Source organism: Pleurodeles waltl, chromosome 2_2 (genome assembly GCF_031143425.1).
Source record: "Pleurodeles waltl isolate 20211129_DDA chromosome 2_2, aPleWal1.hap1.20221129, whole genome shotgun sequence".
NCBI classification, from domain to species: domain Eukaryota; kingdom Metazoa; phylum Chordata; class Amphibia; order Caudata; family Salamandridae; genus Pleurodeles; species Pleurodeles waltl.
In genome coordinates, this window is record NC_090439.1 from 1,155,797,041 (window position 1) to 1,155,822,000 (window position 24,960).

Below are 24,960 nucleotides of genomic sequence, written 5' to 3' on the forward strand. Positions count from 1 at the left end.
CGCCCAAACGTCCCTAAAAAGATTTTCCTTTCCATGATTGAGCTCTATCCTACCCGTCCCCCCCACTCTGCACCTATGAGCAGGGTAGCAAGGACCCAGCTAAGCACCTCAGCCAAACAGTCCACGGGTCCAGTGGTTGCACCACCTAAAGGATTCCAGGCCAACAATGCTGAAGGGGACGGAGCCTGCACCAGCTGCTAAGAAAGTGAAGAAGCCTGCAGCAGCTGCTAAGAAGGGGAAGGAGCCAGTACCGGCTGCTAAGAAGGAGAAGGAGCCTGCAGCAACTGGAAAGAAGGGGAAGAAGCCTGCACGAGCAGGCAGAGGGGGGAAGAGCCCATCCACCAGTGCCAGGAAGGGTAAGGGATCACCAACCCATGAGCAGGAGGAGAGGAGGCACTCTACGCCAGTGGAAGCTGCCAACCAAACACTGCCACCACCACCAGCTGTCACAAGGCCCCCTCCTCCAGACGTGGTTGTGCAGCCATCAGAGAGTGCAGGAGCTGAGCCGGATCCTCCTATAACCAAAACCACAGTGCAGCCATCAGAGGGTGTAGGGGCTGAGCAGGAGCATCCCACAACTACCACCACAGTGCAGCCATCGGAGGGTGCAGGGGCTGAGCAGGAGCCTCCCACAACCACCACAACAGTGCAGCCATCACAGCCGGTAGATGCCATATAGTCCAGCCTCCATGGGCTGCTGTGCGGTGTGCCCCCACCAGAACCAGTGGGCAAAACACCCACTCAAGAGACTGTGGCCTTGCACTCCCCAGGACAAAGCACAGGGCATGTTACCCCCTCCAGAACAAGTGGGGAAGACACCCACTCGAGAGACTGTGGCCTTGCACTCTCCAGGACAAAGCACAGGACATGTTACCTCCTCCAGAACCAGTAGGCAAGACACCCACTCAAGAGACTGTGGCCTTGCACTCCACAGGACAAAGAATATGGCATGTTGCCCCCTCCAGAACCAGTGGGCAAGACACCCACACAAGAGACTGTAGCATTGCACTCCCCAGGAAAAGCACAGGGCATGTTGCTCCTCCCAGAACCAGTGGGCTTTTTCCCGCATCCAGCTGAGGTGCCCCCACCCCGAGGTGCCTGTCTATTTGACAACTGATGCCCCTGCAGTGTTCTATCCGGATTGGTGCAGGAATTGAGTGGGGCCTTGGATTGTGGCCATGTGGGCCCTTTGCACTATGAACTGGGCAGTGTCCCTTTGTTATAAACGTGTACAGATCTGTGTCATGGCCAAATCAGAATTATCATTTTATTGTTAGACTGATTACAATCATTTTTGTCAATTCCTGTTGTCCTTGTATTATTCTGCAGATTTTCGTGGTCAGATTGTTTTTGTAATGCAGCTGGTTATGTGTATGGTGTGTGTATGTCGGGTGTGTGTGGTGCATGTGTGTCACTCTCTTTTTCCTCCCCCCCTCCGTTGTGTGCTAGGCATCTGTACTCACTGTCGTTATCCTCTCCGGCGTTGGTGTTCCAGGTGGAGCATAATGTAGAATATCATCGGGAAGACTTGCAGTTCAGGTTCATTGGTGGCTTCGTTCTTCCCTGTGTCTCCAATGGTGAGTCGTTTCACTTCTGTGATGTGTTTCCACCAGGCTTTTGATGACATTGGTACCACCCCGGAAAAGGTGGCAGATTGTAGTGTAATAATATGGTGGGCGGAACTTTGTCTTCCGCCTGGCTGTAGGCGGCTACCACTGTGGTGACTGTTGTTTACGCCTTGGCAGTTGTTGTGGTACATTGGCTGTCTATCAGAGATAACACCGCCATGGTCATAATTTGGCGGTAATTACTGCCAGCCTGTTGGCAGTATTACTGCCACTTTATCACCGACCGCCAGGGTCGTAATGAGGGTCATACTGTTTTCACTTGCACATCAACTTATTGGTGGTGGCCAATTTCCTGAAGGCAACAAAGGCATTCGACACAGTAGAATGGAACTTCCTGTTTGCAGTACTGGAGAGAATGGGCATCAGGAAAGTTATATTAAGGTAGCTTAAGCTTATCTATAATGAACCCCTGTCAATAGTGAAGGTAAATGGTAGAATATCTGCAGCATTACAAATTAATTGAGGAAGGCACCAGGGGTTTCCCTTTCTTCCTGATATTATTTGCACTCACAATGGAACTCCTAGCTTGCTTCCTTTTGGAGTTTCATCACAGGCGAGGGATTCATCTGGGTTTCAGGTATATCAAGGTATGTAAATGATGCACTACTAGTGGTACAGAACCCAGTAGATATGACATCCAGCCTTTGCACATGGAATGTATGATGACTGAATAATCCTCAAAAATGCAGAGATTGTACAATATGGGGCCCGATATGACCTCCAAATTAACTGCTCAAAGTCGATTATGGTCCCTCTCACGCATGCTACTACGCAGCCCATACTAGACTATCCGTTGCAGTGGCAGAGAGAACCTGTTCGTTAACTGGGTATACTCTATTACGCAGATGTTCAAACCATTCTATGAGAAAAATAGGGGACATATGGTAAATCTTGCTATATGGGTAGATAGATGGATTAAACCCCTGCGATCAATAGCAGGAAGAACAGCGCTGATGAAGATGATGGTGTTGACAAAACTACTCTGTATGTTTCAAAACATCCCCATCCCTTTAAATAAAACGTTCTTTGCACAACTCAATACACTCATGATAAAATGAGTATGAGTAGGCAAACAACCAAGAGTGCACTGGAATAAGCACCAACTTCCATACATCTGGGGCTTATTATCAGCACCGCACTTCAAAGATGCAGTTCATTCATCACTGGCTCCACTACAGAAGGCATATAGGTCGTTATAGAGAAATGTGTGATGAATCCACTTCCATTACATGAAACCCAATACTCTCATCTACCTAGACCCTCTCAAGAGATGCCCGTTTGGCATCTCTTTGCACTGTTCAGGTGTTGCATTCACCACTCATTCCCATTAAACACTACACTCTGCTGCAAATTGTGTAGCCACCATTATGTCACAACTCCCTAAGAAACATACATTCACACTAGGAGATTTATTTTGTAATCACAAATACAAATCATTCCAGGAATGTTTGGGGAACACCACTAATACATGAATGCATATCCTCACCTGTGGCAAGCTGTTTCAGGCAGTGCGCTTCCTGTGCCCATTATTCCCTGCTGAACTGACAGAATGGTGCATCATCTCCATCCTGCTATTCACTCCCCAACCGACCAAATTAATCACTACACTCTACACGCAGTTATGGGGACAAAGGAGGCGACAGCTACCCGGGCACAAGAATTATAGGTGGCGTATTTGGATGTAGATGTTACAGATGAGATATGGAAATATTGCTATCAGCAAACCAAACAATTGTCTCCCATTGGTCGATATAGACTTATTCATTAAAAATTTCTGAACATGGTTTACCTTACACCAATGTATTTTCTCAGATACATGCCTATAAGTGACACTAGATGCCAAAAGTGTGGTGCCCTACAGGCAAACCTTATGCACCCGGCATGGCGGTGCCTCCGTTTGGCCACAATTTGGGACCAAATAATTAAAACTATGGAAGAAATGAAGGAGCCCGTATTCCCGTTCACTCCCACCATGGTGTTATTTGGCTTTGTGAAAAACGTCCCGAAGGACCTTTGCAACTTGACCGCCATGACTATCCTGTTAGGTAACAAAGGGTTGCTATGTGGTGGAGGACCGAAAAGCCTCTTGTTGTCAAGACTGGCTAAAATATATGACTCTGTGTGAGGAATTGTCTGAAACCTACACCACTACACTCCTCGTGTCATGCCCTATAGATTTCTGGGCATCATTGAGAGTCTAGCTGAACACCCTTAATAATGAGTGACAGGATGGTGGTCGATTGCTATCTACTGTGTAGCACATACACTGGCAGGACTAGGTGGTATTCACCATTCCAGTGTTTACTTGGTGCACACTTGGTTTCTGTCTTGGTTGTGGGTAATGTGCTCTTCTACCCCCAATACTGGGGGTTCCTGCGTGGACTCTGTCATTGACTGGTATTTCTGATCTCTGAAACGGATGATTGTGTGACACAAGCATATACCCTGAGACTGTGTCTGTTAATTGTTTGCCTGCATAGCTTGCATAGCTGAGAAAATAAATAAAAACAAAAAAAATACAGTTTTGAGTGTCAGCATACAAATGGTACAACTGTGAAGGGGCTCAAATGGAGTCCCAATTAAAATAAGAACCGGATTTCAGCCTTATTGGTGAACTACAAAGGAAGGTGGAGAGAAAAGGTTGGTCAGGCCCTTAAGGAAATGCATGACAATAGGGGATTTAAACAGTGATAGCTGATCCAGCAGACACAGAAAAGATGGCAAGGCGGCTAAATAACCCTTCACAGTGCCGATGGGACATCACCTCTTGAGAAAGGGAAAGCACAAATTGGAGCATTTAAGATAACTTGGCCTGCAACAGATCCACGCCATTGTAGGCACACCATCAAACAAAGTTGACCTATCTACCTGCTGGAGGAAGCATATACAGTGGAGGGATGATGCACAGGCAAGATGATGTCTACCACTTCCGGTGGCAGCTGAAAGGAGCTCAGGTGTCCCTGCTCAGTCCCCAAGCATGTAGGTGGAGGTCTTGGAGATTGAAGTGCAGAACCATTCCCTCTAACTGGAAGAAAAGGTCCAGCCTAAGTGGAAGGCAAAGCAGGGGTGTGAGGAAACAGGGTGTATTATATGGTGTGGGTGTGTGACCTCACCAATCTTATACCCTACCAACCCCTTTAGGACCAGTCTGATTTTGTTTGTTAAACCTAGCTCAACCCTGAGTAGCAGTGGCTTTGAGAAGTCAGGCTTACAAAAAGAAACAAGTGAGAAGCATTTAAACAGCACTAAAATAGTTTAAGATATACATGAGACACTCGAATTCTGACATCAATTTCCAAAAATAGTTTGCATTACTATATCATTTTTTACACCAAAACAAAAAAAGATCAACTGGAACGATCCTGAGACAGAGAACGTTCAAAGTATAGTAAATCTCACTTTTTAGGAAGAAACAATGGCAAATTCAATGAGTTTGACACAAAAATGTTTTCAAGAAAAACTTTGGAACGTATCAATGTGGTTACTTAGAGTTACTTTAGGTGACCAACTCACGGTGAGCCAGTCAGGGGAACCAGCAGGACCCACAGAAACAGTTACCTTGACAAGAAAGAAGTCTCCAGTCTAGTTCCAACGTCAGTAGCTTCTTGCCATTGACTTTTATGGAGTAGTACTGAGGCAAGGGATACAGGATGCTGAAGATTCTGTACGGTCGACTTCCTGAGTCAACGTCCCACAAAGTCCTCTTGACCTTGGCAGAAGTCCAGCCATCACTAGGCTACCAGTCACCTGGTACAGCAATGTCAGCGTTTTTCTTCTTTTGGCAGTCACTTGTCCTTTGGGTCTCTCACCGGGTCCAGCAGACTCAGGGGTGACCTTTGAGCAATGGGTCTTGGTCCCTTTGGCTGCACCGTGGCAAAGTTTGGCAGTCAACTTGACCCAGAAGGCTCCTTCAGCTGTTTTGGCCCTGCACTGCGAACATGTCATCCAAATGACCCTTGGATGCCAATACTTTTGCTGGGCTCTGGAGTTGACTTCTCCATGAGCAGGACATGGCAGGCACAGTCCCTTTTCCTTTGCTGGCCACCAGGTACAGCATGTGCAGTCACATTGGTGCAGCCTCTCTTTGATGGGTTCTTGGTGCAGCAGGGCAGTCCTTCTTCAGTCCTCTTCTCTAATCCAATGAGATCTGACTGCGTTATGGGTGCAGAAGTGCCCTTTTTATGCTATGAAAATGCCCTCAGGGGAGGTTGCAGTCGCTAGTCAACAGGCTACCAGATTCCCACACTCCTGATAACTACTTCATGTGAAGTGTGGCGTCTAGCTATTCCAGAATACTCCATGTGGTTCACTTCCAGCATGGCAGTACGCCTCTACTGGCGTGTAGAGCTCCATAGAACAACCCAAAAGGGGCTACACTCCCCCCAAAAAAACAGTTTCACAAATGGTTTCCCCTCTCTGGCCCTTGTGCCAGCCTGTCTGCCTAAACAACTGAGCAGCCCTTATCCCAACTGTTTCACATTAGCCTGTCAAAGGTAGCTCCTTCTGCGAAGACCCCATCAGGAAAGTGCCCTTTTTGGATTGTTACCCCACATTTCTTTTTGCTCTAGATACTGTTGGTTAAGACTCTCAAAGGGCACTGGAGCCTGCTAAGCAGGCCTCAGTGCCAGTGCTCTCTCCCTAAATTGGCAAATGAGAATTGGTACCTCAAATTGACAGGTACCTTAACTTCCTTATAAGTTCAAACTGCTTCAACTCAACTTTTCTTCTGGTGCAGGCTGAAGACTGGCTGTCCTCTGAGGATGCACGACCGGGAAGCAATTGAAGTTGCTGGCAGGAGCTGAAGATACAACGTTGCAGAAGTCATCTTTGCTTCGTTGTTGCAGTTGTAGAGTTCCTGGAGGGTCCAGATGAAGTTTCTTCAGTAAGAAGGTGAAGTGAAGGGGAGGGCTTTGACGTCACCTGATGGCACTGGCCACTCAGATGCTCCAAGAGTGCCCCACCACCTTGGGATCCAAGATGGCTAAATCCAGGGACACTCTGGAGGAACTCTGGGCACCACCCCTGGGGTTGGGATGGACAGGGGAGAGGTCACTCCACTTTTCTTTGTCCAGTTTTGCGCCAGAGCAGGAAGTGGGGGTCCCTGAACCGGTGTAGACTGGATTATGCAAGGAGGGCACCATCTGTGCCCTTGAAAGCATTTCCAGAGGCTCTGGGAGGCTACCCCTCCCATGCCTGTAACACCTAATTCCAAACAGAGGGGATGTAACATCCCTCTCCCAAAGAAAATCCTTTGTTCTGCCTTTCTGGGCTTCAGCTGCTCAAGCAACAGGAGGGCAGAAACCTGTCTGTGAGGTGGCAGCAGCTGGGGCTGCCTGGAAAACCTCAGAAGGCTGTAATGGCAGTACTGGGGGTCCTCTAAGTAGCTCCCAGAGTGCATGGAATCATACAACCAATGCTTGCAAAAGCCTTGGTGTATGATTCCAACATGTTTGATGCCAAACATGGCCATTTCGGAGTTACCATTGTGAAGCTGTACAAAGGTGTTAGAAAATGGATGATTGGCAAGGGCAGGTAAGTACCTACACATAGCAATAGGCCACTAACCTCCACTTAGGTATCAATAAATTAAACCCAGCTCAACCCTTGATAGCTTGGCAACAAGCGACAGGGCTTAACTTAGGAGACAAATGTGTCAAGCATTTAAAAATCACAAAACAGTAAAAAAGTAAAACACAAAACACAATAAAACTCCAACACCAATTTAAAACAATAGATTATATTTCTATTTTTAAAATGACACCAAAATGATTAAAATCGGATAACGGGAACAGGAGATATGAAATTTTAAAGAAGTAATGCTTTTTAATAACTTAGAAACGAATAGCGTCAATCTGGTCATCTGGTCACACCTCGACCGGGGCAAAGTCAAAATTTGAGGCTGACCGCAATGGAGCCCTGCTTGGCTACTGCTCATGGGAGGCCTCGGTCAAATGTTTACCATCGGACTTAGTCGTTTTCTTGAAGATTTTCTTCAGCGGGGCTAAGTCGCCAGTCCGATCCGACCTCCTGGAACTCTTCCTCGGATACGCGTCGCGGGAGTAATCGGTGGAGATTTTTACCTTCGGACTTAATCAATTTTATTAGATGAAAATCCTTCGACCAGGGCAAACCTGAATCTTGATCCAACGTCCTTGGAGCCCTTTTCAGATTCACTGCCTTGGAGGTCCCGGTCAACTTTCTACGATCAGACTTAGGGCCACCAAGCATATTTGCAGAATCGGCCCGTTGGCGACTTGAAAAATGCTTTTTGGGATGTACAAAGCCAAAACTGCGATTCGGTAACTTGTTACAGAATCGCAGTTTGGGTTTTGCGATTCGGTATTAGGATGGGCGTGTCAAGGGCATCCCTTCCTAATACCGAATCCAAATGGAATGTATGATTGGTTTGTGACCGCAAATGCGGTCGAAAAACAATCACAGTTAGCACCAGTTTCAAACTGGTGCTAACCCATTTGAAACGGGAAGGGGTCTCCAGGGGACCCCTTCCCCTTTGTGAATGGCAGCAAAATTATTTTGTCAGAGTAGGCAGTGGTGCTCTGAAAAAAAGAAAAGAAAACTTTTCATTTTTGTTTTTAAAATGCATCTCGTTTTCCTTTAAGGAAAACGGGCTGCATTTTTTTTTTTAAAACTGCTTTATTTAAAATCAGTCACAGACATGGTAGTCTGCTGTCTCCAGTAGGCCACCTTTCCTGTGAGGGTGACCATTCCCAATGGGGTTGCAAATTGCAACCTACCTCATGAATATTCATGAGGTAGCTCGTTTGCGACCCCATTGGGAATTGCAAACAGTGTAAAGTCCACTGTTGTATATCTTTGTACATGTGGCCCTAAGTCACTTTTTCAGAGATTTTCTGCACTGGGACAAACCTGCAAGTCAGGCTGGGTCGCGTTTGAGGCAAGACGGCTAGAGTTGCCATGTCGGGTCGGTCCCTTTATGGAGCTTTTTCCAAAAAGTTCTCCAAACTTCTGGATCTTCTCCCATATGTTTTTACAGGTTTTTTTGAGGTCCAGAGCTCACCCCAAGGTTCCAGAAGCTTTGAAATGCTCCTTGAGGGTGCAGACTACAACTCTCAGAATGCATCTGGTGCAAATTCCAATTTGGCCACTGGACAGTGGTCAGCTGGTCAGTTTCTTCAGGAGGTGGTGCAGGGGACTCTGGTTAGCAATTTTCCACCCGTAGCAAACAGGTAGTCCCTCCTTGAACCGGTTGAAGCCAGGCAACGTCCTTCTTGTGGTGAAGCCCAAGTGTGCAGGTGGTACAGTCCTCTAGAGTGCAGTGTCCAGGTGCAGGTCAGGGGTCCAGCAGGGCAGTCCTTTGTCTTCTGTAGTTCTTCCTTGTTGGAATCTGGTAGGAATCTGAGGTGTGGGTGCAGGTCTGCCAGTTTTATCCTTGCTCCTGGGTGAAAAACAGGGGGGTCCTGGTTCTCCAATCAGGTGCAGGGTCCTTCCCCCTGTGGTGACCACTTCCTGATAAGTGTGATAAACAGCAATCCCAGGGAGCAACATTCCTCAAAAATCCATTATGGCTGAAACTGATATTTGGAGGCTACATCTGGCTGAGCCCACCCACTGGTGTGGCTAAAAATATTAAACACACCCTTGTCCTGCCCTCTCCTAATCTAATCAGAGGGGCACCTAATTTTCTGGGTGTGCAGGATGTGAGGGAGGTGTCTGATTGCTCCAAATGTCCTTCCCTGCCTTTGAAGACCAGTTTGACAGCCCTCTCCCCTTCCTGCTTCTCCATCTGCTGAGGGAAGATCTCCTCCCACAGGCACATTCCTTTGTGTTGTTCAGCCCAGGCTACTTCACACCTCATCAAGGCAGCCTGGCCAGGCTGCCAGAGGCTGGCCAATCAGAGCAGAGCACTACAGGGCTGAAGTTTGCAACTTTTAGGTGGAGTTTAAAACTCTTTACCTGAACAAGTTATACTAAATACAACAATTGTAAGTTGTGGGATTTATTATAATAATTAATTTGATACCAAACGTGAGGTATCTGATACTTAAGGGGACTTTATAAATTAAAATAAAGTCTCCCCATTCTAGCCTATGGAGGCCATTCACTACAATGAGGGAAAACTAATTTTGCTGTTTACCCCACCAGGGCTTATAAAACTATTTTTATAAGGTCCCTGCTTATAGTTACATGGCACCCTGCCCTAGGGACACACAGGGCACATCTTAGGGGTAACTTATATGTAGAAATAAGGTAGTTTAAGACTTTGGAAGTACTTTTTATTCCAAAGTCGAATTTGCATGTAACTTTAATTTAAAAGCAGCAAGCAATGCAGGCCTGCGTTTAAAATGACACTGGACACCTCAGCAGTGCACCTGGGTGCACTACCTATAGTGGGGCCCCTAAATAGACATGCCCTACCATTTACCAGGGACTTATAGGTATGTTTACTTACCCAATTATAATTATCCTAATTTGCATACTCCTTTTATACAGAGCAGAGGCCCTGGGACTGGTTAGCAGTACCCAGGGCACCATCAAAGTCAGGAAAACACCAGCAAAAAGTGAAAAATGGGGGCAAAAAGACAGGGGCATCTGTAATCAGCCCTGTCTTCTCACAATGGGTAGTGACCTATGTACAGTACATACGTAAAATGGCGTCCCCGCACTCACAAGGTTTGGAAAAATGGTCCCGGGCGACATGGGGGCACCTCTGCTAGTGCAGGGGTGCCCTCACACCCACGCCCAGCCTTCAGGGTTGGAAGCCTGACATATGGGTGACTTATAAGTGACCTGGTGCATTGTAAATGGAAGTGAAAGGGTGCATGCACCATTTCACACAGGCTGCAATGGTAGTCCTGTAGAAGCCTTTGCATGGGCTCCATATGGGTGGCAAAAGAAATGCTGCAGTCCATAGGGATCCCCTGGAACCCCAATGCCCTGGGTACTTAGGTACCATATACTAGGTACTTAGAAGGGGTGACCAGTATGCCAATTTCGGGTGAAATACTGGGTTACCAGTATGCAGTAACAAATTTTACATGAGAGAGGGCATAATCACTGGGGTCCTGGTTAGCAGGATCCCAGTGAACACAGTCAGACACACTGACATCAGGCAGAAATTGGGGGTAACATGCCAAAATGAGGGTACTTTCCTACACCCACCCCCCCAAAACGAGGGACAATAAGGCCAACTGTGCCCAAATGAGTCTTCATTGTCTAAGTGGAAATATCTGGGGAGTCCATCTGCATTGGAGTGGTTACTCCCAGCTCTATGTTCCACTATGAAGTCCATCCCCTGTAGGGAAGTGGACCACCTCAGCAATTTAGGGTTTTCACCTTTCATTTATTTTAACCATAAGAGAGGTTTGTGGTCTGTTTGAACTATAAAGTGAATCCCAAAGAGGTATGGTCTCAACTTCTTCAAGGCCCAGGCGACAGTAAAGGCCTCCCTCTCTATGGCTGACCAACGCTTTTCTCTAGGGGTCAATCTTCTACTGATAAAAGTGACAGGTTGATCCTGACCCTCTGAATTCAGTTGTGATGGCACAGCCCCAACACCTATCTCTGAAGCATCAGTTTGGACAATAAACTTCTTTGAGTAGTTAGGGCTTTTTAGGACAGGTGCAGTACACATAGCCTTCTTAAGCTCTTCACAAACTTTCTGACCGCTAGTTGTCCACAATACCTTTTTAGACATTTTCTTGATGTGAGGTCATTAAAAGGGGCAACAATGGAGTCATAGTTCTTAATGAACCTCCTGTAATACCCTGTGATACCAAGAAAGGCTCTGACCTGGGTCTGTGTTGTAGGGGAGCCCAGTTTAAAAGTGTCTGTACCTTCCCCTGTAGCGGTTCAATCTGTTCCTTACCTACTAGATGTCCCAGATAAACCATATTCCCCTGCCCTATCTTGAACTTTGAAGCCTTGATAGTAAGGCCTGCCTTTTGCAGGGCCTCCAAAACTTTCCAGAGGTGGACCAGGTGGTTATCCTAGGTGGGGTTGAAGACCCCAATATCATTAAGATATGTTGCACTAAAAGCTTCCAGACCTTGGAGGACTGTGTTCACCAGCCTCTGAAAAGTGGCAGGTTAATTTTTCAAACCAAAGGGCATAACAGTGAACTGATAATGCCCTCCAATGGTAGAGAAAGCAGTTTTGGGATTAGCCTTTTTTGATAGTTGATCTGCCAATGTCCTGCACTCAAAAGTGCTGTATCTCATCTGCTCTGGGTATAAGGTTAGCATCAGTCTTAGTGACTGTGTTGAGCCCTCTGTAATCTACACAGAACCTAACCTCCTTTTTCCCATTTTGAGAATGAGGCTTGGGTACAAGCACCACTGGGCTGGCCCAGGGGCTATCTGAGTGCTCAATCACTCCTAAGTCCAGCATCTTCTGAACCTGAGACTTAATGCAGTCCCTAACATGGTCAGGCTGTCTATAAATCTCACTTTTGACAGGTAAACTGTCTCCAGTATCCATGGTGTGTTCACACCAAGTGGTCTGACTAGGTGTCAGAGAGAAAAGTTCAGAAAATTGTCCTAGTAGGTTCCTGCAATCCTCCTTCTGCTCTTCAGAAAGACAGTCTGCAAGAATAACTCATTCCACTGAGCCATCAGCACAAGTGTTGGAGAAGAGATCAGGGTCACTCTCATCTTCCTGTCCCTCATCAGTGGCCACGTGTAGGGTTAAGTCAGCCCTAACATAGTAGGGTTTCAGGCAGTTCACATGAAGTACTCTGAGAGGACTTCAGGAGTGCCTAGGTCCACTAAATAAGTGACCTCATCCTTCTTTTCCACTTTCAGGTGTGGACCACTCCATTTGTCCTGGGTTACCCTGGGTGCCACAGGCTCCAATACCCACAACTTCCATCCTGGTTGGTACACTGTCAGGACAGCCTTCTGTCCATGCCATTGTTTCTGTAACTCCTGGCTTGGCTGAAGGTTTTTAGTGGCCTTTTTCATGTATTCAGCCATTCTAGATCTTAAGCCAAGTATATAGTCCACTATATCTTGTTTAGCGCCGCCCTCCGGATAATGCACCCTTTTTCCTCCAGCCTTTCCCTGGCAGGTTCCCCTGCCAGAAAAAGGCTGGCGGAAGGGATGCTCCGGGGCCACCCTGGGGCCCTTGCACTGCCCATTCACTTGGCATGGGCAGTGCAGGGGCCCCTGTGCAGTGCCCCGTCACGCAGGTCACTGCCTGATTTACAGGCAGTGATCTGTGCAATGGGTGCTGCTGATCCCGCCACAATGAGGCATTGACGATGGCTCCATGTGGAGCCATCGGCAACGTCCCTGCCCTGCATTCTACAGGGCCGGCAGGCTGAAACACTGTTTCCGACTGCCGGCCCAGCAGAATGTTTGCAATTCAGCCGGCGGGGTATCAAGGGGCTGGCAGTCTATGAAAAGACCGCCAGCATGAACACGGCGGGGTTCTCTGCCGTGTTCATAATGAGCCCCCAAGTCTCTTGGAAAGAAAGGTAATAGGCTAGACCCTATAACTAGGTATATGTATGTATTGCTCTGTCGCGTAGGCTCTCATTATCCTACTGTATTTAGGTGGCAGAATCACTTGCACTGTGGAGGACTGAGTCTGAACCCACTACAGGTGACACCTGCCTGCCTAATCTGGGTTTTGTTCTGGCCAACTAGCAGTGCCTCATCTCCACCCAAGAGCAGGGATGATTGGGCAACTGAGCACACAACACAATTGACTCCTCAGGGAAATCGTGGTCACTCAGAACTCATCTGTTTCTCTCAGTTAAATTAGTCTCACATAAGCAAGGACAATCAGAGGCAGAATATAGGTCAATAAGGTTTTATTGATGTAACTGTATCTTTTATAATAAAGCATGTAATGCAATAACTAGGATGATGAAGCATGACAGGATTAAAATTGTGACAAGGAGAGTGAAACTTACAAATAACGCTACCATTTTGTCACTATGATCCTTAAGAATAGCTCCCAGCTAGTCTATGGTATAGCACATCATGTTAAGCTCTAATTCTGCCCTTCGGGTTCCCCTGGGAAGACATCATCCCTCATACCTGAGCAAGAGGCCTGTAGTCTACATAAGCAGCTGCAGCAAAGCACTCAGCAATCAGCATACAGTCGTGGTCATCTGACTGGAATCTCCCTCTAACGTACATGGGTCAAAGTAGTGTTTTTATAATAAAACAGCTGATGCTCCAAGAAAGGATCCCTACATAAGAGTGTGTATGTTTCTGTGAACATTAGGGACAAAGCGTACCACTTTTGCCGTCAACCTATCTTACTGCAGCCTTGAGAAAAGCACATAGTGAAAGACATTTCTTGTTTAAGAACGCAGTGCTTGCCTAAGCAAAGAACAGCTAGATAGAGAAAATAAAACAAGACCGCAAATGTGGCTATTGTTAAAATAATAAAACAAAGCTGAATAAAATAAGTCTAGGTTAAAGTGCACAGCAGCAAGCCTAGTTTGCTAAAATAACATATATGAAGCTATAACTAAAATAACTACACAACCGCTCTAGGTACAGAGTATTCTTTCCTGTGGAAAGCACCGGTGAGAGAGTGATAAGGCAATTGCAAGTACTTATCCCCCGCTGTACCACCAATGTAGGAGGCCGGGCTTGTAGTGGGTACCTAAGGTACTTACACCTTATACCAGGTCCAGTTATCCCTTATTAGTGAAATGTAGTCAGCATCTAGAAGCCAGACTCTCTAGGGGTAGTGTGGATGAGCAGCCAAGTCCTAACTAGGAGACATACAAAGCTCATAAAATACCACTGTAATCACACAGTACTCACACACATGAAAGAAAATACCCAGTGTTACAAAAATAATGGTATTTTGTGACACAAATGCCAAAAAGTTCCTGGTTGGTGCAGATGATGTCCCACACCGGATGGATGACTGCAGTCTGGTTTGCATCACTGGAAGCCTTGGCACACTCAAAGCTTGAGATTAGCAGAAAATAGCGCTGCCTGGAAACAGAAGGGACCTGATGAACTCTACCCAGGGGGCTCTCAGCAACTCAGAGAGCCCTCAGAAGACCAGGCAGCGTGCACAGGAGTCCTACAGCACGGGGACAAAGAAGGTGCAAAAGGAGGCCCATGCAGCACTCCACAAGGGACCCCACACTGCCGGAGAACCACGCAGGAAGCTGTGCGTCACAGGAAGAAGTGCTGGGGGCCGGAGCTACATGGTGCACAAAGAGCTTTGTGAAAAGATGCCAACAAATCTTGGCAATACTGTCTTGCGTGGGGAGGCAAGCTCTTACTTCAACCAAAGTTGGACAGTTGGACATCAGGACCGTCGGGACCACTTCAGTCCACCACCCATGTTGGTTGATCCACACACTTCTTCAGGAGACGGGACCCAAGCCACCAGTCATCGCTGCAGGAGGGTGCCTGCTGAAGCAGGGAAGTGACTCCTTCACTTCAAGGGCGATTCCTTTGATCTTCTGGTGCAGGCTGAAGACTGGCGGTCGGATGCATGACTGGGAAACAGTTGCATTTGCTGGCAGGAGCTAAAGATACAATGTAGCAGATGTCATCTTTGCTTCTTTGTTGCATTTGTAGAGTTTTTGGAGGGTCCATATGCAGTTTCTTCGGTAAGAAGGTGAAGTAAAGGATGAAGAGGAGTCCTGCTGGAGTCTTCCAATCCCAATCTGAGGAACCACCCAAGAGAGAGACCCTAAATAGCCCTGAAAGGAGGATTGGTAAGCTAACCAGGTAAGCTCCTATCAAGGGAGGGCTCTGACGTCACCTGCTGGCACTGGCCACTCAGATGCTCCCAGAGTGCCCTGCCAACCTTGGAATCCAAGATGGCAAAACTCAGGGACCCTCTGGAGGAGCTCTGAGCACCACCACTGTGGAATCCAAGGTTGGCAGGCACCTTTGAGAGCATATAAGTGGCCAGTGCCAGCAGGTGACATCAGAGCCCCCTCCTGATATGTGGTCCCCTGGCTAGGTGACCAATCCCCCTTTCAGGACTATTTAGGGTCTCTCTCTTGGGTGGGTCCTCAGATTCAGCTTGCAAGATTCCAGCAGGACTCCTCTGCAACCTCTACATCAAGTTCTAGCCACTGGAACCGTGATTGGACCCTCCAGGAACCGACAATCTGCATCTACGACGAAGACTCTGCTTGCAACATTGTTTTCACGGCTCCTTTCAGCTTCTGCAACATTTCCCCAGCTGTGCATCCTCTGAGGGCAGCAAGTCTTCAGTCTGCATGAGAAGGAAGAAGGAATCTCCCTTGGAGTGAAGGAGTCACTCCTCTGCATCCACAGGCATCGACTGCAATGACGACTGGCTGCGTGGATCTCCTCTCATCCTGAGCTGCATGGATCCTGCATCACGGGTGGTGGTCCAGAGTAGCCCTATCGGTCCTCTCTATAGCTATCAAACTTGGGTGGAGGTAAGCCATTGCCTTCCCACGCAGGACAGTACCCCCCTGCACCACATCTCTTGCAGCTACCAAGGCTTGTTTGCATCTCCTCCATGGGATCTTCAGGCTTTGTGTGTCCCCAGCCCCCAGCACTCCTTCCTGCGATGCACAGCCCTCAGAGTGTGGAGTGGGACCCTTCCCCAGTTGTGCTCCATGGGCTCCTCTGTGTCTCCTGGTTCCTCGTCCACTGTTGCTCCTGTGGGGGCTGCCTCTTCTTCTGTGGCCACCCTGTCTTGCTGAGGGTCCCCCTAGGACTCCCTACATAGGTTGAGTACTTCTGGACCTGGCCGGTCACCGGAAGCCTCACTTTTACTTCATTGCGACTTCTGTCTTTCTCAAGGCTTAGTGGTGGGTCTTCCACACTACTGACTGACTCCAGTCGTCCATCCGGCGTGGGATGTCAACTGCATTCTCCAGGAATTCTTCACCTGCTCTGGGGCTGCATTCCTGACCATCTTTGTTCTACCGTCGACCAACTCCTGCAATCACAGCTGGGTGGGTAGTAGCTCCTGCTCTCCCTAAACTCTTCTGTGATTTGTTGACTTCTCGACTTGGTCCCCTTCTTTCACAGGTCTTCCTCTTCAGGAATCCACCGCTGGTTTTTGGCAGTCATGTCTGGGTGGTGCATTTTCTTCTTTTCTTTACTTTTGGGAGGTTTGGGGAAAATCCAGAACTTACTCCTTTTCTCCTGGTCGCTAAGGGGCACTGTGGTGCTTACGCTTGGGGTTTCCTTGTAACACCAGCTCCCTCTACACATGCCACTTACCCAGGTGGGGGTCCTGTGTTCGCATTCCATTTTTTAGTATATGGTTTGAGTTCACCCTAGGGTCTCTATTGTCTATTTGCATTTGCACTGTTTTCTATCACTTTTTATGACTATTTCTGACAACTAGTGTACATGTTCCGTGTATTTACTTACCTATTATTTGAGGGTTGCCTATCTAGTGTTTTGGTACTGTGTTACTGTAAAAAAAAGACCCTTTATTTTCGTAACACTGAGTGTTTTCTTGCATCTGTGTAAGTGCTGTGTGACTACAGTGGTATTGCAGGAGTTTCCTAGATAAGCCTCGGCTGCTCATCCACACCTACCTCTAGGGAGACTGGCTTCTAGACGCTGCCTACACTACACTAATAAGGGATACCTAGACCTGGTGTAGGGTGGAAGTACCTGAGGTACCCACCACACACCAGGCCAGCTTCCCACAGCGAGGGAGCAGAGTCCTGCTTTGATTTTTTATGCCTCTTTTTTTATTTACCTGAGGACTTGGGCTGTGATAAACAACTGCCTCTAAAATGGCACTAGTGATTCCAGGAATGGGAACGGGTACACGATTGAACTTTGGATGGGGACCATGACATGGAGTGGCCCCAATGAGTACTTTTTATATGCTTGATGACATAAAGATGGGCCTTGTGGTCCCTGAAGGCCTTGGAATTCATTGATACGCAGTTATTCCAGACCTTGGAATTGTGGCCTGCCCCAGACACCACAAGCATACCTGATGGGGATCCGTCAAAGGCATTTGTTTGTGACATTCCCTACAGGGTTTAAAGACTGTTGTTTTAGTAGGTGGCATCCCTTGCACACTAAAGAAATTTTGAGGTGAATGTCCCTGAGCGTCACAAAGGGAGTTGTGACTCCGCATACAATGCTGCGGCAAGAAAGTGACTGATGTCAGCGCACAGGGGTGGCACTGATATAGGATTTGCACTTCATTTCTGGAGAGGCACAGTGTCAGTGTGGTGTCACACAGTGTCACCTGATGGAGTGCTGAGGAACTGCTGAAAAGATTCCAGATGCAGTCTGACTCCTGGGGAATATTCAAAGGGCGAGGAACCTGCTGGCAGAAATCTCTATCAGAACCGCAGAATAGAAATGGATAAGGCCCCATTCTTCAAGACATTTTCTGTACAATGCTACAAGCAGACAGTACCGTTAGGGACTCAAGTGATTATTAGAACAGGAAAGTACTTACTCATGCTAGTTTGGTCTATCGAGCGCTGGACAGTTTTCAAAGCAGGATCTAAGGAGAAGAAAAAAAGGTTAAGTGCCTCATCAGTATGTCTAACTTAGCCATGAGCAAACATTTGCATTTCATTATTATTAGAGTTAGTCCTAGCTCCAAACAGAATGAAGTTCTATCCTGTATGGTAACCCAGTGACATAAATTGGTGAAATGTATATAATTTCTTAAATAACTTCAATTGTAACAAATAACCCGTAGGGCTAGGAAACATGCAAGCATAATGAGCAAGTTACTTTACTTCAATAATGCTCTTTCTGTGGATACTCTCTCTACCTGCAGATTCCTCATCATTTAACTATCTTCTACACATCCGACTAGACCCAGAAACTGAAAAGCTGAATTCCTGTGCACCAACAGGCAACGTTGTCGGGCCCAAAACTGAAAATGTTTCTCAACATAAGTGACAAACTGGCCCTCATATAAGCATCACCCGGGCCCAATTACAACATTTGCTTTGTAAGGCTTGTCTGCACCCTCAGACGCAGAGCTCATCTGCAAATTGGAGTGACCACTGTGCATATTTCTAACTTGGCACCTTGTTAGATGGAAAAAAGTCAATTTCACAGAACAGGGAGATTTGGTGGGAAATTTGGAGATAGTGTGAGGAAAGTGATGTATTATATGGTGTGGTTGTGCAACCTCATTTTGCAATACACTCGCAATACTGCTTTGGGTCCGATCAGGCTCGTTAGTAAAACCTTTACTCAACCCTAGGTAGCTGTGGCTTTGAGCAGTCAAGCTTAAACAAAGAAATAAGCGCAAAGCATTTAGAATTACTAAAACAAAAAAATAAGGCCACACAACACAAAAGAAATTGGACACCATTTTATAAAACTGCCTCTCATTCTTATGAATTTGTAGACACCAAATAACACAAAACCCACTGGTGGGTTTTGGAGATATAAATATTTAAGCAAATCGTAAATTATAGCAGTAAGGAAATGCCTCTTTTTGCATGACCATCCGAAGTTGTTGGACTGATGCTGCTGGTTTTTTGACTCTGACAATGTACTGAGGCCTGCTGACCAGATCTCAGTGCCTGTGCCCTTACCTGTAAACTGGTATGTCGAATTGGCTTTTACCCAACTGACTAAGTTAACTTAACTGCAAGTCCACTGTAAATGATACACAGGGCATGTAAGTTAAAGGGCCCCCCATGGAGTACAGCACTGCTTGTGCACCCTGGGTGTGACACAAGAAACACAAGCCTCCAGGCCTGCTATCTGCATGCTGGAAGAGCATTTAACTGCTGGCCTTGCTGTGCCATTTAAAGCAATGGCAAAGCCAGACTTCTCCTTCGCAGATGTGTGAGTGACCACTATGGCAGGCCTGTCAAACCCTAAGGCAGGGGTCTACATATCCCACAGTTAGAACATGTATTTTCACATTTTCTGATAGTTAAAATGCAAAACTGTTGTTTTTACTGCGGAAAAGCTAGGTCACCCAATTGGTGAGTGCAGAAGGACATGCTGAACCCTCAGCTGTGCTAACTCTGGAACGGTGCAACCAAAATGGGTCATGCAAGGTATCAAACAACTTGTCATATTAGCCCGACTTGATTCTCAGGTCGAAAATACTATAGCGCGTTACTGTGTGAAACTTTAGCAAAGTTGCCACTTTGTTGCCTTTATTCCCCTGTGCCCATACTGGTTGCACACGGGTCTTGACGCTGAGGCAGTTTTCTGTCCTCCTGGGAAGACATACTAGTGACTCCCAGAAAAGAATACAATAGGAACTTGCTCTAGAAGGAGGCGTTGCCTCCCTCCTGCAGAAAGCTACAAGGGTGTTGGCTCAAAAGATGATCTTCAAAGGAGAAGCTGCCTTTATAGGGCAAATGCGTAACACTTGGGAGAAGGGCTGCTCCATTGTTCAGGAAAGCAGGCTGGCACTAGGGGCAGGAGAGGGAAAACCAGTTGCCAACTTGGTTTTCCAGGGCTGTGTAGCTCTCTTGGTAGCCATAACTCTGGGTTTGGCTAGGAAGCTCCACACTCTAGGAGAGGGGTCTTACCATATTGGAAGCTGAGAGAATGGTGCATCCTGGAATATCCAGATGCTACACTCCGCGGGAAGTGGTGATCAGGTGGGAGGGAACGAGGTAGCTCATTGGCTACCAAGTGCATCCTTCTCTTCGAGCATTTTCTAAGTATAAGTAGGGCACCTCAAACCCCGATCTCGACTAGACTGGCAGAAGGAACAAAGAAGGACTGCCATGTTGCACCATGGATCTGGCATAAAGTGGCTGCACTGGCGTGTACTGCATCTGCTGAATCTGGTGGCTAGGAATGGAAAGGGACTGGGTCTGCTGCGTCCTGCTCAAGGAGAAGTGGTCTCCAGAGCCCAGCAAAAGCCAAGAGAACCAAGGTTCAGTGAGCTGGACACCTGTTCACAGCACAGGGACACAACAGCTGAGAAGCGTGCTGGGGCACGTTGGTAGCCCAAAATCATCAACCCACCGCCAACTGGCATCATGCAGCCCCAGGGCCTTGGACCCAATGTACAAAGTTGCACCTGAGTTCCCTAAATCTGTGAGTGTTGTCGGAGTGCAGCTGAAATCTCCAGGAACGATTGGCCCTTGATCGCGATACGGAGTGACTGGTAGTCCAGTGGCTACTAGACACCTGCCACCACTGAGAGGACTTTGAGGGACTTTGACTATGTGATTGGGATCACTTCGCCTCCTTCATGGACTGACTGAAGAGTAGATGCAGCAAGCCCCCACCAACCACATGCCGTCCAGAGCATCCTTTGAGTATATTCAGCTTCCTTCATTCCTTGCATCAGGACCACTTCCATAGGAAAGGCCTACAAAGGATAAAAGTGCCTGGAACTGACTGAAGACTGTTTCACCTGCTGGGGTAACTGTTTCCGAGGACCTTCTTGGTACCCCTGACTGCCTCTCTATTGGAGTTGGTCACCTAAAGTAAAGCGACTCCTAGGGACCTCATAACAGTTAGCCCAAACGTTTTAGTGAGAACGTTTCTGAGTGTCAAGTTCGTGAATTTGCCAGTGCTTGTTAGTGGTAGAGTGAAATGCTCTGATTTACTACACCTTGTAAATTCTATATCTCCGGAAGCCTCCAGTGGATCTTTGTTGTTGTGATATCTAAAAATGCATAAACATACAGTGTCTTTTAATAAATTGGTGTTGTATTTCTTCTTCAATTGTTTTGGTGCTGTTTAAATATTTTACACGTTTTCCTTTGTGTAAGCCTTGCTGCTCAGAGAAACAGACACCCAGGTTTGAGCTGACGGTCTGACAACTGAGACCAAGGGCCCCAAAGAGGTTGGTAAGTGTATTACATGATGAGATCGCACAACCACCCCATTTAATATACCCCACTTCCTCACAATAGCTTTTCACTAGAAATGCTAACAAACATTGGTAAATGTCACAGTTAGTGGTAACTTTTGAAACTTTGGAAAACTGTTGTAAAAGTGTGTTCAGGTACTCTGAATCACTTAGGGCAAACAACACCGACAAGGAGAAAGTCAAGGGGGTCAGTGAGGATTTGTAGAGCAGTTGCCTTGTCACCAAAGTAGTCTCTAATCCAGCTGCCGGCTCTATGGGCACACTGCCATACACCTCAATGGAGTGGGCCTGATGCAGGATGCTGAAGATGCTATAGGATAATGAGTATGCTGTGCAGTCAAGGAGGCGACCCCTGGGGTTCTCACATTACACAGACTTGGTGGGGCAACTTTGGCCACTTGGGTTGATGTCCCTTAAAGACTTGGTGGGGTCAAGCAAAAGACTAGTTGCCACTGGACTATTGGCCTCCGGTCAGAATGAAACCAGCAATTCCCTTTAGTGAAGGCTAGTGTCCTTTTTGGGTGTCTAAACTGCTTTCCAACTACTCTTCTGGCACCGGCAGACTCAAGTGCAACTTTTCAACATCAGGACTCGGCCTCCAAGGCTGAACGTCGGCAGTCAGTGACAATCAAGTGCTTTTGGCTACTGACTAGCTAAGGTGTACTTGTTCAGCTTTGTGGCCCTGTAGCTGAGAACAAGAAGTCAGCCAACTGCCTATTGGTGTAAACTCTTCTGTCTGGGGCTCAGGGATGTCTTTTCCTAGAGCCAGGCACCATAGGCACAGTTCTCTCTTTAATAATCCAAATAAAACAAACAGGTGCAGTCCAGTGGGTGGTACAGCCTCTTTTTGAGGTCCATGGAACAACAGGGCAATCCATCCTTAGTGTTCTGTCTTGTCTAGATGTGATCTGAGGTCTGGGTGCCAGGGGTACCATATTATGCCCAAAAACTGAAGTAAGCAACTTCTTCTTCTGATAGAAATGTCAGATTCCTCGCTGTGAGGAAATGGGGTTTGGTTCTACAACCTCACCATGAAATAAACTTATCAACCCCTTTAGGATGAGTAGGTTCTATTTATTAAACCCTCTAGCTCAATGCTGGGTAGCTGTGGCTTTGCGGAGTGACGGCTTACACAAAGGACCAAGTGCAAAGGATTAAATAACACCAGAAGAGGGATACACAAGACACTCAAGAAATCCATCACCAGTTTAAAAAAATAGGCTCTATCTTTATGTATTTTAGACATCTGAACAAAAGAGATATAGAAATTACAATGTATAGTAGCTTAAGGCATTTCACTCAATTCAACGAATTTGACACTTGGAAACTTTTTCAGCTAGAAGTTGGGCTAGTTGTATTGCGGTCACTTAGAGGTACTTTAGGTGATCAATTTCCAGGAGAGAGAAAGTCAGGGGCACCAGCAAAGTTCTAAGAAACAGTAACCTCAGTAAGTGAAGCAGTCTTCAGTCAGTTCCAGGCACGTTTATCCTTTGCAGTCGTTTCCTATGAAAGTGACCCTGATACAAAAGATACAAGATGCTCTTGATGCAGTGCGGTTGATGGGGGTCTTGCTGCAACTGCTCATCAGTCCATGAAGGCAGTGAGGCGGTCCTGGTCACTGGGTCAACATCCATCAAAGTCCTCTCACTCTGGTAAAAGTCCAGTTGCCACTGGGCTACCAGTCACCCGGTATCACGGTCACAGAAAAATCCTTCTGTGGGTGATAACTTTTCTTATGGGCAACCAAGCTGCACTGTCCTAGACTTAGGGAACTTGGGTGCAACATGGAGCATCAAGTTCTGGTTTCTGTTGCGGCATAACACTGGTCTGAAGATTCTGAGCTACAAACTTTCCACATTCAGCTCTTGTGGCCCTATGCTGTAAACAGGAGGTCACCCAACTGACCTTTGGAGTTTATTGCCTCAGCTGGGCTCCTGAGATGACTTCTCAATGAGCAGAGCACAGCAGGCACAGTCCCTTGTACTTAGCTAGCCACAAGATTCAGCATGTGCAATACATGTTGGTGCAGCCTCTCTTTGTGTTTCCATGGTGCAAGAGGGCTGTCCTTCTTCAAGTCCAGTTGAGATCTGAGTTCCGAACACCAGGGGTGCCGTATTTATGCTCAGAAAATGCCCTCAGGGTAGGATGTGGCTGGTAGTCAATAGGCTACCTAAGTCCCCTCCCACCTGATGACTACTTCCCAGAAGTTTTGTTTCTGGGTATACCAAGATGCACACATCTGCCAATTCCCAGAACTCCCTCTAGTCATCCAGAGCTCCCTAGCCCAACACCGAAGTATGGCTACCAATGGAGCTACTTGCCTCTGAGAAAACTGTTTGGCAATTGGTTTCCCCTCTCCTGTACTTAGTGCCAGCCTGTCTACCTAGACAATGGAGCAGCCCCTTTTCCAATTGTTAGACATTTTCCCATCAAAGGTGGCTTCTTTCGGTGGAGCGTAGATGAGAGGAGTTGGTCTTGAACCCCGTGGACATCGAAAAATCGTTTGATATGCTTGACTGGATGTATATGCTACAGGTCTTGCGGCCCAGGCATCTCTTGGTGGGTAAAGATACTGTTCAATTCACCTCAAGCTAGGGTGCATAGTGGTGGATTGGTGTGGGAGGAGTGGGGAGTGGTGAGGGGCAAACATCAGGTTTGTCCTCTCTCCCCGCTATTGTTTGCGTTGGCCCTTGAACCCCTGGCGGTAAAGGTCTGGAGAGAAATGAGGGACAATGGCATGCTGTTTGGAAATAGCGTACATTTAATTAATATCATTGTATGCTGATGTTGTACTATTTTACTTGCGGAGGCCCAGAGACTCTATGCCGTTGTTGTAGGACAGATTGGATGAGTTTGGGGTTGTGGCTGGTTTAAAGAGCGATTGACGCAAGACACTGTTGTTCCCATTGGGGAAGTTGTGCTCGGTGCCTGAACCGGTTTTGCCTCAACTGGGACTCATTTGGGAGACAGAGACTTTTAGGTATTCGGGAATTATGTTGAGACAAGGGGCGGAGGGCCAACACCAACATAACCTGGGGAAGATGCTGGTGGGGTTGACGAAATCTGTAGCCTTTTGGAGTACATTGTCACTCTCGGTGTCGGGTAGGATAGCAGTGGGTTTACTTCCCAGATGACTGTACATTGTGTGGAATTCATTGGCCACAATAGCAAGTAGTAAATTTAAATTGCTAGACAGTATGTTGGTCTCCCTGGATTGGGAAGGAGAAAGGAGCAAAGTTGCTTTAATGACACTTAAGCTAGACCTTTAAGAAGGGGGCATTGGTTTGCCTGATCTAGAGCTGTATTATTATTCAGCTAAGCTACAGTGTGTGGCGCGGTGGGTCACAGTGGAGGATAACTGGGAAACGAGGATAACTGGGAAAAGAGGGTACTGAGAGGCACATACTGGACCATGCCTTCACTGAAATTAGTGATGAGAAGAGACCAGGATATTGGGGCAGGAGGAGGAGATATGGGAGACGGTGATTAGCAGGGTATTAAAACAACCTCCATTTGCGAGACAGCTGAGCTTTTCAACACAGGTGCCATTCATACGCATCAACAAGCCAATGTCGGTGGCCTGCAAGAG

At 47.1% G+C, this 24,960-nt stretch overlaps 1 protein-coding gene across 2 annotated transcripts in view; it reads right to left on the reverse strand.

The window, feature by feature from the left end:
* Window positions 1–24,960, reverse strand: part of LOC138274931 (uncharacterized) — a 779,592-nt gene that overhangs the window by 222,517 nt on the left and 532,115 nt on the right. For both annotated transcript variants that reach the window (XM_069219061.1, XM_069219055.1), the window contains one exon: window positions 18,012–18,059. In XM_069219061.1, coding sequence (XP_069075162.1) covers window positions 18,012–18,059 — 48 coding nt within the window. The remainder of the gene's footprint in view (window positions 1–18,011; window positions 18,060–24,960) is intronic.